Here is a 14,698-nt window from a genome sequence, read left to right as displayed (position 1 = left end):
TTTATTGACAAGCTATTTACAGGTTAAGGATTCCTAACTTTATTGGCAAGCTAAGAGCTGTTACCTACATCAGGTCATTTGAAAGCATTTTTATTATGAGACATACAAGTAGGGAACAGAATGAAGTTGGAGCCATCTGTGGGCCAGCATTTTCATTTGAACAACTGACTTTATCTCGTTGACATCATTATGCTGTACGAATGTGTTCCATACTCGAGTCATCCTGGGTAAATATGATCTCAGATGGAGTGATGTTCTGGAGAAGGGTACAGCCAGAGTGAAGTTGCTGCTTTCTGCCCGTCTTGTGGCATAAAAGCTTGTTTCATGCTGTCCTCGAAGTGGATCCAAGTGTGGTACTTTGACTATATTGGCCTTGTACATAACAGTAAGGCCACCCACATCCCTTCTGTGTTGAAGGCTCTGCTGAAATGACAGATCTATCCAGGATGGGTCCAGGCGAGAGATGAGACGTCTTGCTCTGTTCTCTACTCTGTCAAGCAGTTGCAGATGAGAGGGGGGGGGGGGGCAGGCAGACCAAGAAAGTGGAGCATACTCAAGGTGTGAGCGTACTTGTGCCTCATACAGAATCTCTCTCCCCCTCCCTCTCTCTCCCTCTCTCCCTCTCCCTCTCTCTCTCTCCCCCTCTCTCTCTCTCCCCCCTCTCTCTCTCTCCCCCTCTCTCTCTCTCTCCCCCTCTCTCTCTCTCTCCCCCTCTCTCTCTCTCCCCCTCTCTCTCTCTTCCCCCCCTCTCTCTCTCCCCCTCTCTCTCTCCCCCTCTCTCTCCCTCTCTCTCTCCCTCTCTCTCTCTCTCCCTCTCACTCTCTCTCCCTCCCTCTCTCTCTCCCTCCCTCCCTCCCTCCCTCTCTCCCTCCCTCCCTCTCTCTCTCTCACTCGTTTATTCATTTTATCTCGTTTACCCACTGCTGACCCTACATTAAGACTACAAATATTTTAAGGTATGTAATGAGTGAACTGTATATACATTTTATCACTCTGGGAAGCTTTAAATGTCACAGTACATTATGTGTGGGTGGGGTGGCATGGTAGCCTGACTGGCTGCCATACCTGATTTCTTACAATAAATACTACTGATCTCACTGTAAATTAATCGATTTTACATATACGTATTCTGTTACTGAGTATGGGTTTTAATTTCATGCAAGACTTGATAATCCAAAGAAATACTTATTGACAATTTTGGTATAAAATTTTATTTTGCATGAAATTAAAAAAAATACTCAGTAACAGAATATATGTAAAATCTATACGTTCACTGTCCAGACCTCAATCTGAAACTTGTCCACGGCATCCAAGAATTAAAAAAAAAATTATTTTTACTTATGAAATGGTAGAGAATCTTTTTCTGAAAGTAATAAAATGAAAGTACGAAATCTGATGGAAAATCGATGAAATTACGCTTCTACAAATTTTGCTGTGTCAGTAATATTTATGCACTGGCAATTTTGCCCACATTGAGTCCTATTTTAGGCCAATTACATTGTTCCAGTAGACCAAACTCTTAGTTATTTCATTAGTATATCTTTCATTTTATTGACTGAGCACGAGAAATTGACCAATCAAGTACATTTCATCTACCCAATAAAGTGGTCAGATATAGGTAATTCGGCCATTTCACACAAATTTCAAAATATTCCAATTTCATAAACAGGGTCCAGAATAAACAATGCAGACATCCCTGACACTACAGTAACATTTCCATTGTTCATTAGTTATATTCCCAGGCTTTACACAAATTCCATTTTGATTTTTTATTCACTCCCTCTCCAAGTACGAATACACAAAGAACTTTTTATTAACACACACACATAAAATATAAGATTTACTGTTATGCAATATTGTAATAATTATATAAATAATATTAGTGCAATCAAGAATGCATATCAGACCAATCAGTTAACATGTATTGGACGAGTGACGTGATTTGTTTACTCTTGAATATTAGCAAAAATCGAACATTTCCGCTGCTTTGAGCTCAATATCAAGCTATTTTCAGTTCTGAAACCAATCAAAATCATCCCTATTTCTGTAATATATCTTCCATTCTATCAAATGAGACCAAGAAACCAAGAATACAACCATAAAAACCATACAAAAGTACACTGCAGTCACTGTTTTACACCAAAAACATTCAATTTTTTTTCTCATTATGCAATACATGCTACAGGATTTTTTTATATGGTGCACATATACTATAGAGACACATTCTCTCATATCCAGGCCCAAAATTACCACTCACAGCTTATCTGAGAGAGTTGAGCTCTTGGCGTAGTACTACGACACTAACAGTGACCTCAAACCTGTAGCACTACAGGTCCTCCATCACAAATCCGGCATCATTGGGACCTGTAGTGTGCCGGATTACTGAGTTTGCCGGATTACAGAGTGGTTAGGTTAGAAAACACTTAATAAAATTAACCAACTTGACTTACACAAAGTTCATTGAACACCAGTAAAAATCGAACATTTCCGCTACTTTGAGCTCAATTTCAAGGTACTTTTCATCATGAAAGCAATCAAAATCATGTCTATTTCTGTAATATATCTTCCATTCTATCAAATGAGCCCAAAAAAATGAGAATACAACCATAAAAACCATACGAAAATATACTGCAAAGAGGCGGCTAATGGCTGAGAAGTGAACTCCCTTATTTATCGTCCGTCTTTTTTATTTTTGTTGTACGTTAAGAAGCATCTTTCCATCATACATTGCCCAAGTTTCAATGAGATAGCCCAACAAACAACCGAGAAAAAAAATATTTACCAAAAATCATATATGGCAAGCCCAATCCAGGTACTGGAAATAAGTCAATTTGTCTGACTTTTCTGGGTTATCCTAGGTTCTCTATACATACACTGATATGTATGATTATCTATGTAACTGTATTTGTGTATACCTTAATACACTTATTTACTTCCAGTCTGTCAACTGAGTACAAGAAACCGCCCATTCACTTATTTCAACTACCCAATAAAGTGGTCAGAAATTGGCAGGTGGGCCGATTTCACACAAATTTCAACAGATGCCAATTTCAAAATTGGGTCCAGAATAAACAATGCAGACATTCCTGGCACTAAAATAACATTTTCTCTGTTCATTAGTCACGGCTACAGGCCCCTCTTACATTACACTTGCTTACCATTTGGAATTTTTATTCACAAAAAAATAGAAGATTTACAGTTATGCAGACTACTCCATTATTGTAATAATTGCATAAATAATGTCAACCCATTCTTGACTGGCAGGCGGACAGGTATTGGATGGTGACATCATTTGTTTACTCTTGAGCTTCGCTAAAGAATAGAACATTTTTGCTACTGTGAGCGCAATTTCAAGGTACTTTTCGTCATGAAAGCAATCAAAATCATATCTATTTCTGTAATATATCTTTCATTCTATCAAATGAGACCGAAAAAAAATTAGAATATAACCATAAAAACATACAAAAATAAACTGCTAAGGGGCCGCTAATGGCTGAGAAGTGAACTCCGCTATTTATGGTCTGATTTCTTTCATTTTTGGTCTACGTTAAGAAGTATCTTTCCATCACACATTGCCCAAGTTTGAATAAGATAACCCAACAAACAAATGAGAAAATAATAATATAATAATAATAATAATAATAATAATAATAATATTTTTATTTACTACACGTACATGTACAAGGTACACAGGCCTAGCTGACATCAGTGACATACTGCTATACAGAAAGCCGCTTGTTATGCTGAGTATTTCAAGAAAATTAGGTCAGTGTCCCAGGATAACACCCACACTAGTTGGCTAACACCCAGGTATCCATTTACTGATGGGTAAACATAGACAACAGGTGTAAAGTAACATGCTTAATGTTTCTACCCTGGCTGGGAATCGAATATTTACCAAAAATCACACATGGCTTACCCAAGCCAGGTACTAAAAGTAAGCCATGTTGACTTTTTTGGGATATCCTAGGTTCTCTACACATATGCTGCTATTTGTGATAATCTATATACAGAAAATAACTTTTGTTTCATGTTTATGGTGCAGTACGAGTGTATATCACAGTTAGCCCTGTGCTACACTCCGTTTTCTCTAATATAAGCCACCAAGACAGGGATAGGAGAATGGTATTTGTATACCATATCCTCTTCATACCTCTGTCGAACTGCTCGGTATTATGCCAAATATTATTTATTCTGGAGTATTTAACATGTTTTATGTTATTTATATTGTTTATTATGTCATATTAGATCAATTGGGATAGGAAAATAAGCTGTAGTGTTGGTATTAGCATAATAATAAAGCATATTCTCCTGCTTCATGAGACTGAGTTCATGACAACCGACAGTGGCTTCAAAGCCACCTTATCTTTAATGGATAATGTACTGTGTAGGTGCTTTACATAATGAGAAGCATTTCTTTTATTCACTGGAACCATGGCTAGGGCTAAAAGTAAGCAGGTTAAAACAATAAATAGAGAAAAAGAAATTGGAATGACTTATGTAGCAAGTAGCACCACCAAACAGTACCAGCAGGTTGGTGTGGCGCCCTGGAAATTGAAATTATGCTAGCCAAAATTAGTGCCGAATAACTGAAGGAACCGAATAACTGATTGCCAGATTTGTGATGGCGGACCTGTACAGCACAGACAATGAAAGGGTTGAAAGATGACAATTAACTAAGATTTCAATATTGATAGGCATGTGTCTAAATATCCTCAATTGAAACAAGGTAGATGATACATAGATATATACATGTACTTTAAAGAACTATTAATAAAGTAAACATTAATGAACATGTTACCAATTTCACACATGCACTAACATGTTAGGACAAATGTTTATACACACAGAATTAAGCTCACAATGATAATAATCCAGCTAACTAAAATTATAATGTTAATGATTAACCAGTAAACGGTCCAAACGTACATATACGTTCACTATCTCAGTGCCCCGAATACTATTTTTAAAAATAAAAAAAAATTATTTTTTATGGAAAAAGAGAGCACATTTTTCTAAGTGTTATAGGATAAAAAAAAAAAATTTAGGGTCAGTACTTACAGAGATATCAAGCCGAGAAGTTGGCCCTTGGCGATCACCTGACGGCAACAAAGGGTCCTGCCGCTTGCAGAAGTGCTGCTGATATACCTTTTTTCTCTTTTTCATATTTTCTATAATTTTTATGATCGGATAATTACAATTTATAGCAGTTCTTGTCATTTCATAACCAATCTTTGTTCTGACACTAGTATTAGGTACTGAAATTGTACTCACATTGTCACAAACACTGACAGGTGGACATTTACACCTGTCTTGGTCATTTACTATTGTTTAGGAATATATACAAAGTATTTATAGGTCCCAGTAATGTTTTGGACATGTGGGAGTATATAAGAAGATGGAAGATGGAAGAAGGAAGGAGGAGGAAGGAGGAAGGAGGAAGAAGGAAGAAGAAGGAGGAAGAAGAAGGAGGGAGGAGGAGGAAGGAGGAGGAAGAAGAAGGAGGAGGAAGAAGAAGAAGGAGGAGGAAGAAGAAGGAGGAGGAAGAAGAAGGAGGAAGGAAGAGGAGGAAGAGGAGGAGGAAGGAGGAAAAGGAGGAGGAGGAGTAGGAGGAGGAAGGAGGAGAAGGAGGAAGGAGGAAGGAGGAGAAGGAGGAAGGAGGAGGAGGAGGAAGGAGGAGAAGGAGGGAGGAGGAGAAGGAGGAGAAGGAGGAAGGATACACAAATAACCCGCACATAAGAGAGAGAAGCTTACGACGACGTTTCAGTCCGACTTGGACCATTGACAGTCACACTAACCAGAAGTGGAGCAGGACGGCTATATATAGGCAGGAAGAGGTGGTGGTAATAGTAGTAGTACAAGAATGGTATATAATACCGACAAGATGAAATTAAGACACATGCGCAATACCCGGGCATCCCTATCGTAGATGTTTCGCCATCCAGCCAGCCACTGGATGGCGAAACGTCCACAACAAAGACAACCAGACGCCGCACTAATGCCAGACTAACACTCTTCGCACTAATCTCGTTCATACCTCTCCTCCCTCTACAGATGTTCCTGATATCTACTCTATTTCTTGCTCCTCCTGTCCTCTTCAATACTTTGGAGAAACTGGTCGATCTCTTTCTGACACACTTAAGGAGCACAAAAATAGTGTTAGGCTTGCCGACACTAACAATGCTCTTTTCTGTCACATCAGAGATCATAGCCATCCTATTGACTGGTCTTCTGCTAAAACTGTCTTCCCTACTTCCAACTCGAACAGTCGCCGTCTAGTTGAATCCTCTCTAATACACAACTTTCCTTGTATGAACCTTAGCCCTGGCTTCGTCTCTGTAGATGCCTTCCTCTCCCACTACACTGTAAAATGCTCCAAACTTCAGAACACCCGTGACTTAACCTGACTCCCCATTTTTTCATTTTTTCTTTTTTTCTTTTTTTCTTTTTTCTTTTTCTTTTTCTTCTTCTCCCTCTTCCCCTTTCCTCTTTCCTTTTCTCCTCTGGGTTGTCCTTCTCTCTTCTGTCTCGTGTTTCCCACTTCCCCTTTCACGCACCTCTGTGCGCTTGCTCTCCCTCGGTGGGCACCTAGCTCTCTTGCAGTGCTCCCCTTCCTTTGTTTTTGACTGGCTCGTCCTCCTTATTTCCCACTTCTACCACTACCTCTTCTACTACTACTACAACTACTGAAGAAATTAAGACACATGTGCGGCGTCTGGTTGTCTTTGTTGTGGACGTTTCGCCATCCAGTGGCTGGCTGGATGGCGAAACGTCTATGATAGGGATGCCCGGGTGTTGCGCATGTGTCTTAATTTCATCTTGTTGGTATTATATACCATTCTTGTACTACTACTACTACTACCACCACCACCTCCTCCTGCCTATATATAGCCGTCCTGCTCCACTTCTGGTTAGTGTGACTTTGTCAATGGTCCAAGTCGGACCGAAACGTCATCGTAAGCTTCTCTCTTTTATGTGCGGGTTATTTGTGTATCGTTCCAGTCACGGTATTGTGCCTTTTTTTGTTATTTAAGGAGGAAAGAAGGAGAAGGAGGAGGAAGGAGGAGGAAGGAGGAGGAGGGAGGAGGAGGAGGAAGAGGACGGAGGAGGAGGAAGAGGAGGAAGAGGGAGGAGGAGGACGAGGAGGAGGAGGAAGAAGGAGGAAGAAGTAGGAAGAAGGAGGAGGACGGAGGAGGAGGAGGAAGAAGGAGGAAGGAGGGAGGAGGAGGAGGAGGAGGAGGAAGGAGGAGGGAGGAGGAGGAGGAGGAGGAGGAGGAAGAAGATAGTGGTAATAATATTGGTAGTAGTAGTTGTTGTTCTTCCCTTGTAGCATGTAAAACAAGCCTCAGTCCACCCCTGACAGTGAAGTGATAAGATGACATAACATTAGCTAATTAGTGACATTTGATGAGCATACATGAGGGTACAGTGATAACACTTGATAAGATAAGAGAGGTGACATTTGATGAGCATCGGCCTTCCCTTTGTTTTCGCTGGTGCACAAACATGTCTGTCTGTCTATTTGTCTGTCAAGCTCCCTGTCTATCTGTCTATCAGTCTAGCTCTCTGTCTCAGAGAGAGCCACAAGACTGCATCATAACGTTTACTCATATCTTCAAGCAGAGTATAGCACTTTGTCTGGATTTTTTGGGTTATCCTAGGTAATTTACACTATGTATACTTGTATTTATGTGTACCTGTGAGACAGAGATAGATAGAAAGAAACAGAGACAGACAGAGATAGACACAGATAGAGACAAAGAGAGATAGACAGAGACAGACACAGATAGACAGAGACAAAGACAGAGAGACAGACAGACAAAGACAGAGAGACAGACAGACAAACGGAGATAGAGCCAGGCTGCCAGCAGCTGGCCAGCCAGCCAATCACACAGTCAGCCAGCCAGCCTGCTGAACAAGTATTACATTCCAGAATTGTTTCTCTTTACTTAGGGCATAGGTTATAAGACATTCTGAAAGGGTGTTGGACAAATATTGCACATGGGTTATTATCGAGGTTGTTGATATTTCCTCGACCACTTATGGCCACATCCACCTCAAAGCCACTAAACTTGGGGTCAAAATCACTTTCCTCTTAAAATAGGAGAGTTAATACGACATGAAATCAGTGAATCCCAGGTGTTTGCCGTGCTGTTTGCTCTAGCTGGCGCTCATTTGAACTGGCGCTCCCACAAGGTACTAAGTGGTCCCAGATTTTTTAATACCGTGCACACTGAGTGTTGAGACCCATTCTATGCTGACAAGGCATCTCAGACCAATCGTGCCAAATTTGAAGGCAGGAAAAATAAAACGTACATATATGTTTGGGGCACTAGCGGTAAAAACGTATATACAGTAGGGCCCCACTTACACGGCAGGTTTGGTTCCAGGCTACCACCATAAAGGGGAAATTGCCATAAAGTGGAACACCCTTTTTTTCCCCCTTATAAATGCATACAAATATACTAGATAACAAGTTTACACTAACATATATTAAGTTAGCAATAGAACTAGGCATCAAAAAAACAATAAAAAAGTACAATACACACATAGTACACTCATTACTTACCTTAAAATATTTATAGTCTTAATTTTGGGTGGGACAAGTAGTATTTATTGTAAGAAATCAAGTGTGGAATGTATGGTAGTCAGCCGGGCTACCATACCAGGCCAACCCACCTACACATAATATTCTATTACATTTAAGCATCCCAGAGCGATAAAATGCATATACAGTTTACTCATTACTTACCTTAAAATATTTGTAGTCTTAATCTAGGGAGAGATGAGTAGTATTTATTGTAAGAAATCAAGTGTGGTATGTATGGTAGTCAGCCTGGCTATCATACCAGGCCATTCCACCCACACATAATATTCTATGATATTTAAGCATCCCAGAGCGATAGAATGCATATACAGTTCACTCATTACTTACCTTAAAATATTTGTAGTTTTAATGTAGGGTCGGGGGTGAGTAAACGAGATAAAATGAGTAAATGAGAGAAAGAGAATGAGTAAATGAGAGAGGACAGGCTCAGAGTTATGTAAACAAACCAGGCGAACGCAAGTTTGCCTGGTTTGTTTACATGTCTGGTTTGTACACGTCTGGTTTGTGTACAAGTTACATTGTGTACAAGTTGTCTCTACATTGACACAGTAGAATAAGTAAAGAAGAACACTCCCATTCTCATGTAACACCATTTTTAGAAGAAATGACGCTCTGAGTGAAGGCAATGGAAATAAGTCACTCTGTCTGACTTTTTTTGGGTTATCCTAGGTTCTCTACACATATGCTGTTATGTATGATAATCTATGTAACTGTATTTGTATATACCTGAATAAACTTACATACATACAAAAGGAATAATTTTCTACAGTTACCCCCAGTAACACATTTTCTCTTATGTCAGACTAGAGAAAATGTTATTCTTGCCATCACTTGTACAAGTTATCTGGCTATGACATCTCATATTTATGTTTATTTATTCTATTGTGGGGTGTATTTATCATCTTTATATGTTATGTATCATGTTTCTTATATAATTTTCAAAAAAATATCATGGATGGATTAATGAAAATGTGTATATTAACGTAATATACGACATTTAATGAGACTCTGTGATTATTATTATCATTTCTAATGTGGTGTCATTTGTGCAAGTTGTCTGGCTACCACATCTCATATTTATGTTTATTTATTCTACTGTGGAGTGTATTTATCATCTTTATTATATAATTTTGAGAAAATATCATAGATGGATTAATGAAAATGTGTATATAAACATAATATATGACATTTAAATGAGACTCGGTGATTATTATCATTACTAATATGACGTCTCGAGATATAAGACGCTTACTGATTTTAATGTGTACCTGCACGCCAGCACAGTATGTAAGTTTATTTAGGTACAGGTATACATAAGTATAATTATCAGAGTATACATAAAATATGAAATAACTTTTAAAAACACGTGAAATTTTGGAGTTTCCAGACATAATGGAAAGGCTTAGTGCTTATGGATCTCACAGAGAATGTAAACAAACTGGGTGGGGCACGGTGACCGTATTAGAAAGTCAGGTGGGGGGAGCCGTATAGCGAGTTTTGGTCATAATTTGAAATGACCGTATTAGCGGAACGTTGTAAAGCGAAACGCTGTAAAGCGGGGCCCTACTGTATACGTTTGAACCATTTACGGGTTAAAAAACACATCAGAATATACAAGATAATTCATCAAAATTGTTAAAATATAAAAAAAAATTAAGCAATTATTATCTCGGCAATAATGGAAATATTAACAAAATATAAAGCAAGCAAAACTCACAAAGGAAACAAAGGTTTCTAAAAAAAAAAAAAACTTACAAATATTAAAAAAGAATATTTGATATAACCTCTAAATAGTGTAGCATACATTCTTGCACTTCCCATAATACAGAAGTTAGGGTATACTGAATAAAAGACCCAGAAAATTAAATAAAAAGGTACATGCAAGAGTTTTGTTGAAGGTGAACAACACACTAGAAGAAGCATGTAATGCAGAGTAAGTATATGCCACATATATGTACACTAGCCAAGAGTATAATGCATAGAAGATCCCAGAGGGACAAGTTCTCAACATCCACTTCCACAAACTCACTGCTGCTGCTGCTGCTGCTCAAACTAACACTGAGCATTATTTTAAAAAGCACCAACAGTGTATCAGTGTTTGGTTACTTTCAGCAAGTGATTTGTAAGTGACTTTATTAGTGGACACAGGAAGTGGATATTAAGAGATGAGCATCAAGGGTAGCCAAGCCAGCCAAAGCTTCTCCCGCCTACCTCGACTGGGGTTATGCTCTTTCCACAAGCTGCACACTTTGGGGCAAACATTCTGAAATAGGAAGCAATATAGGTAAGTCAGCAGTGCCATTGGCAGCAATTAACACCCTTTACAAACTAATTTACTGGAAGCAACACCATAAATATAGATCACCAAACATTTTCATTCTCTTTTCACTTCATAATAAGTAAACCCTCGGCATAATGGAACTTGATATAACGCACCTCCATAAATTGGGTGTTAATGGAAATCAACTAAGTAAATTGTACCTTAAGCTTATATCCTTTCAATATTTATTGCAATATAACCATAAACTGTGTGTACACTACTATATTATGTAGACTGTACAGTAGACTGAGTTTTTTTTTCTATTTTTAACTTTATTCTCATTTAACACGCACACAGATTATCCCCCTAACAGATTTTTATGTCAAGAGTTTTTATTCTTGATTAATGGAGACCCTTTCTTAAGAAAAGTAATAATAAAGGTAACTTTTAATTGCAGGATATAACGGGTCATAAAATAAGAGAACTTGTATAACTTACTCTCATACAAAACAGTGTTGGTAACTCAGTAACAATCTTCATTTATATTACTCTCATATTATCACACTCTCACATTATGATGACAACACAATAACACTCTTCCCATTTGTGCTAAACAGTGGGTTAGTTTTCATAAACTGCAACATCAGCTACCCACATAAGATGCCACGTTATAAGCAATAAATAACCAACTAGGAATACAGGAGAGCCCCGCTTATACAACAGGTTAGGTTCCAGGCTACTGCTGTAAAATGAAAATCTCTGTAAACTGAATCACAGCCATTTATCACTTTCAAATGTCATATAAAAGCCTGATAACATGTTTACACTATCATATACATGTATTAACCCTTTCAGGGTCCACAGGCCCTCTCAGAGACTTGTTCTTAGGGTCCCTCAATCTCAAAAAAAAAAAAAAAAAAATTCTTATGAAAAGATAGAGAATCTTTTCCCGATCATAATGACACCAAAAGTATGAAATTTGATGGAAAACTTATGGAATTATGCTCTCGCGAGGTTAGCAGTCTCGACGGTGTTTAATCATCGGCGATTTTGTTCACTTTGAGCCCTATTTTCGGCCAATTCCAATGCACTAGTTGACAAAAATCATAACTATTTTGCTAGAACTCCATTTTTTCTATCAAATGCGTACAAGAAACCACCAATTTACCGATTTCAACTATCCAATACAGTGGTCAGAATTTAGCAATTTTGCCAATTTCACACAAATTTCAAAAGATGCCAATTTCAAAATAGGGTCCAGAATAAACAAGAAAGACATTCCTGGCACTAAAATAACATTTCCTCTGTTCATTAGTCATGTCCCCAGGCCCCTCTTACATTTCTTTTGCTTTCCACTTTGAATTTTTATTCTCTGAAAAAAAAATAAGATTTACTGTTATGCAGACTACTGCATTAGTGTAGAAATGGTATAAATAATATCGGTGCACTTGTGAAAGAATATTAGAGTCACCAGTTGACGTGTATTGGACACTCAGCACGATTTGTTTATTTTTGAACTTTGGTAAAAATCGAACATTTCTGCTACTTTTAGCTCAATTTCAAGGTACTTTTCATTGTAAAACCAGTCAAAATCATCTCAATTTCTGTAATATGTCTTCCATTCTATACAATGAGACCAGGAAAACTAGAATACAACAATAAATACCATATGAAAATATAGTGCAAAGTCGCTGTTTTAATCCAAAAATGTGGTCAAAAATTTTTTTTTTCATTACGCACTGTGTGCTGCAGGATTTTTTTTATACTGTGCACACTAACCACATAGACCCATTCTTTCATATGTAGGCCTACCAGCTTTCTCTCACTAGATTTGAAGGCGCTAGAATTTATGCATACTAGTACGTCATGGACACTGGCGCGTAAGCTGTACTAGTACGGCCGAAACCCTGAAAGGGTTAAGTAAACAGTAGAGCTAGGTCTCAAAAATGTGTATACGGTATGCACATTACTTACCTTTAAATATTTTCATCCTTAGCTTATAGTGAATGGTGAACATATTTACTATAGGAAGTCTGAATAAATGAGGAATGGGTATACAGTAGACCGTCGTTTAACACAGTAGCTACGTTCCTGAAAATGCTGTGGTAGTTAAAACAGTGTTAGACAAACTGAAGAACTTATGGGAAAAATAGGGTTACATTCCTGGAAGCCCCCAAAAAGCCAAACAACTTTCTTTAGACCAACAGATTTTACCAAAAAAAAAAAAGTGAATATATGTAATTGTAGTTCATTGTCGTGATGTATCATGTTGTTTTTACCGCTTAAGATTACAGATGCAACACAAATAATAGTATTTCTTACCTTAAATTGTGGGTGCTGGTGTTTGTGGATGATTGTGGAGAGTGGAGAGTTATCCTGTGCCCAAAAATTAGGCAAGCGAAGAATTCCCAAGAAGTTGCAGTGTCTGACAGGTTGTCTCAAGGATGAGGGACTGATTACCTCATTCTCCTCCTGTTCTTCAAGATTCTCCTTTGTATGGACTGATGAAGCCACTGCGTGGCAAAACGTTTCCTCAATAAAGATACCCAAGAGTTGCACAGGTGTCAAATTTATCAACATGTCGGTTCTCTGAACCATTCATCTACAAACCTGTCAGACACTGCAACTTCTTGGGATCTTAATACTTGGGAATTCTTCGCTTGCCTAATTCTTGGGCACGACCTACTTCCACACTGAACAAATGTGACACCGCCTATGACTGCTGCACCTCTCCTGCCTACAGTTTATAAGCTCCTTCTCCGCACGTATGCCGTATTCTATTCAAGATTGATGGACTGACCACATCGACTCAAGGTTGAGGGACTGATTACCTCATTCTCCTCCTGTTCTTCAAGATTCTCCTTTGTATGGACTGATGAAGCCACTGTGTGGCGAAACGTTTCCTCAATAAAGATACCCAAGAGTTGCACATGTGTCTAATTTATCAACAAGTCGGTTCTCTGAACCATTCATCTATTCACCTGTATAAAAAACTGCTAGGTACAATAAGGCAGCGATGCATTACATAAGTCTTCAGCACTCCTGCACAACTCTCCATTAACATCAATACATGAACCCCAGCCATCCACCTCAGCCTAGAAGAATTACAACCGTCTCCACACACTTCTGTAGCAACAAATAGTAGAAACAAGGAATTAAAGTTAAGATCAAATTTGTTCTTTTCATTTTTTGCCTATTTAACCCTTTCACTGTCATGATCCCTAAAATTAAAAGTGCTGACAGTGTTGCAGTTTAAAAAAATAACCATCTGAAATGGTAAGAGAATCTTTTTTCTGAAGGTAATGACAACAAAAATTTAAAATTTGATGGAAATTTACGGAATTAAGTAGGTACAAAGTTAGCACTCCAGCTGCTTCAAATCTACTGTAAAAAAACACCATTCTCTTCCTCATGTGATCCTAGTAACAATTATTTACACTGAAACATTCTTTCAAATTCTTTCAACCTCAAAAATTTATATAACTATATATTTTTTATCATATACTTGCATTCATAATCTATCTTTAATGAGATAATCTACCTGCTTTTTTGTTTTTGATTGTCATTAAGTAATACAGGTCCGCTATCACAAATCCGGCAATCAGTTATTCGGTTCCTTCAGTAATTTGGCACTAATTTTGGCTAGTATAATTTCAAATTTCCAGGGTCGCCACACCAACCTGCTGGTACTGTTTGGTGGCGCTACTTGCTGCTTAAGTCATTCCAATTTCTTTTTCTCCATTCATTGTTTTAACCTGCTTACTTTTAGCCCTAGCCATGGTTCCAATGAATATGTAAAGCACCTATACAGTACATTATCCATTAAAGAT

At 38.1% G+C, this 14,698-nt stretch overlaps 1 protein-coding gene across 1 annotated transcript in view; it reads right to left on the bottom strand.

Annotated features, from left to right (window-relative positions):
* Positions 1 to 10,632: 10,632 nt before the first annotated feature.
* LOC128703085 (LIM domain-containing protein jub) overlaps positions 10,633 to 14,698 on the bottom strand; it is a 347,638-nt gene continuing 343,572 nt past the window's right edge. Inside the window, exon 6 of the mRNA XM_070103686.1 lies at positions 10,633 to 10,871. Within this exon, the coding sequence (XP_069959787.1) occupies positions 10,781 to 10,871 (91 nt within the window). The 3' untranslated portion in view covers positions 10,633 to 10,780. The remainder of the gene's footprint in view (positions 10,872 to 14,698) is intronic.

This window comes from Cherax quadricarinatus, chromosome 86, assembly GCF_038502225.1.
Source record: "Cherax quadricarinatus isolate ZL_2023a chromosome 86, ASM3850222v1, whole genome shotgun sequence".
In the NCBI taxonomy this organism is placed as follows: domain Eukaryota; kingdom Metazoa; phylum Arthropoda; class Malacostraca; order Decapoda; family Parastacidae; genus Cherax; species Cherax quadricarinatus.
The sequence above is the reverse complement of the archived record's forward strand: the minus strand, read 5'-3'. Positions and strand labels throughout refer to the sequence as shown.